Here is a 1,170-nt window from a genome sequence, read left to right as displayed (position 1 = left end):
CTTTGCATGCTGCGATCGTGCTGTGCATTCAAGTCATGCTTCAATTTGTCGGCAACATGACGGTCACTCATCCTTCCAACCAAGACGTCGTATGGCCCCTGCTTCACCCGGCACTGCTCGAGGTTTGTCGGAATTGCTGGGGAACCGCATGACGCACGTGGGTCGTAGAAAGTGCTCGTCGAATGCCAGCCGCACCGCAAGATCCTGGCGTATGCCGCCGCCGCGACAGTGAACTGCTTGCACCCAGCGCACGCTGGCCGCGCGATGGAGCTCGTGTGTCCCAAAACACCAAACAAACGCTAACGTGGGTTGGTACGCAGGTCGCGTCGCGTCAAGTCGTGATTCTGCTACTGCAACGGTGCTTGTCCTTTCAAAGCGCCGACGAGTCGGACCCGGCGTTCGAGTGGATCTCCATCTTGTTTCGCGTGCTCATTGCGCGCCACCACACGCCCGACTTGTACCGCAACCTCAACGCGTCGCTCGTTAGGTACACCTGGCATCGCGATGCATGATTGCGCCCAGTATTTGTGTTGGCATGTCGTAGCACGCTCTGGGCCAAGCTAACTCCCGAGCAAATGCTGCTGCTGCGGATGGTCGACATGGTGGTTGCCGAGCCATCGTCGCCAGCGACCACCGATCATGGCCCGGACGCAGCGTTGGTCGAGTTCTTTTGCACCGAGTTCACCGCCCTGCATGCGCCGCCTGTGACCTCCGAACCCGACGAAGACGCCGCGCCTTCCAGCGATCGACAAGCCATGTGGGATGTGATGGAGATCGAATCGTCCAAACGAATGTTCCACATCCTCGGCACGCTTACGTCAACGCCAGCGACGTTGGACGACGCCAAGGTTCTCCCGTTCATCGCGGCGCTGGTCGGCCAACTCCGGCGATTCACGACCACCCACACGCGGGAAACCAACGCCGCCGCTCTGTCCAGCGAGCCCGTCGACGAGGACGAAGCCTTTGGGTACCGTTCGGCCGGTGTTCGAGTGCTCGGAAACATGGCACATCGCAGCACGTCGGTCCAGGAGGCGTTGCGGGCGTGCGGCGGCCTCGAAATCCTCCTCAACAGGTAGGCCGTCGTCCACTCGGATCTCCGATAACGTTGTCAACGTACAGCTGCAACATCGATCCAAACAACCCGATGCTTCGTGAATGGGCTCTGGTCGC

General features: G+C 60.3%; 1 protein-coding gene across 1 annotated transcript; it reads left to right on the top strand.

The window, feature by feature from the left end:
* Positions 1-56: 56 nt before the first annotated feature.
* On the top strand, positions 57-1,076 carry H310_14150 (hypothetical protein; the record flags this gene model as incomplete). The annotated part of the gene is made up of 4 exons (XM_008881947.1): positions 57-122; positions 169-273; positions 321-487; positions 545-1,076. The coding sequence occupies 4 exons, from the start codon at positions 57-59 to the stop codon at positions 1,074-1,076; spliced, it is 870 nt and encodes a 289-aa protein (XP_008880169.1).
* Between the last annotated feature and the right edge of the window lie 94 nt (positions 1,077-1,170).

Source organism: Aphanomyces invadans (assembly GCF_000520115.1).
Source record: "Aphanomyces invadans strain NJM9701 unplaced genomic scaffold supercont1.62, whole genome shotgun sequence".
Lineage (NCBI taxonomy): Eukaryota > Oomycota > Saprolegniomycetes > Saprolegniales > Verrucalvaceae > Aphanomyces > Aphanomyces invadans.
The sequence above is the reverse complement of the archived record's forward strand: the minus strand, read 5'-3'. Positions and strand labels throughout refer to the sequence as shown.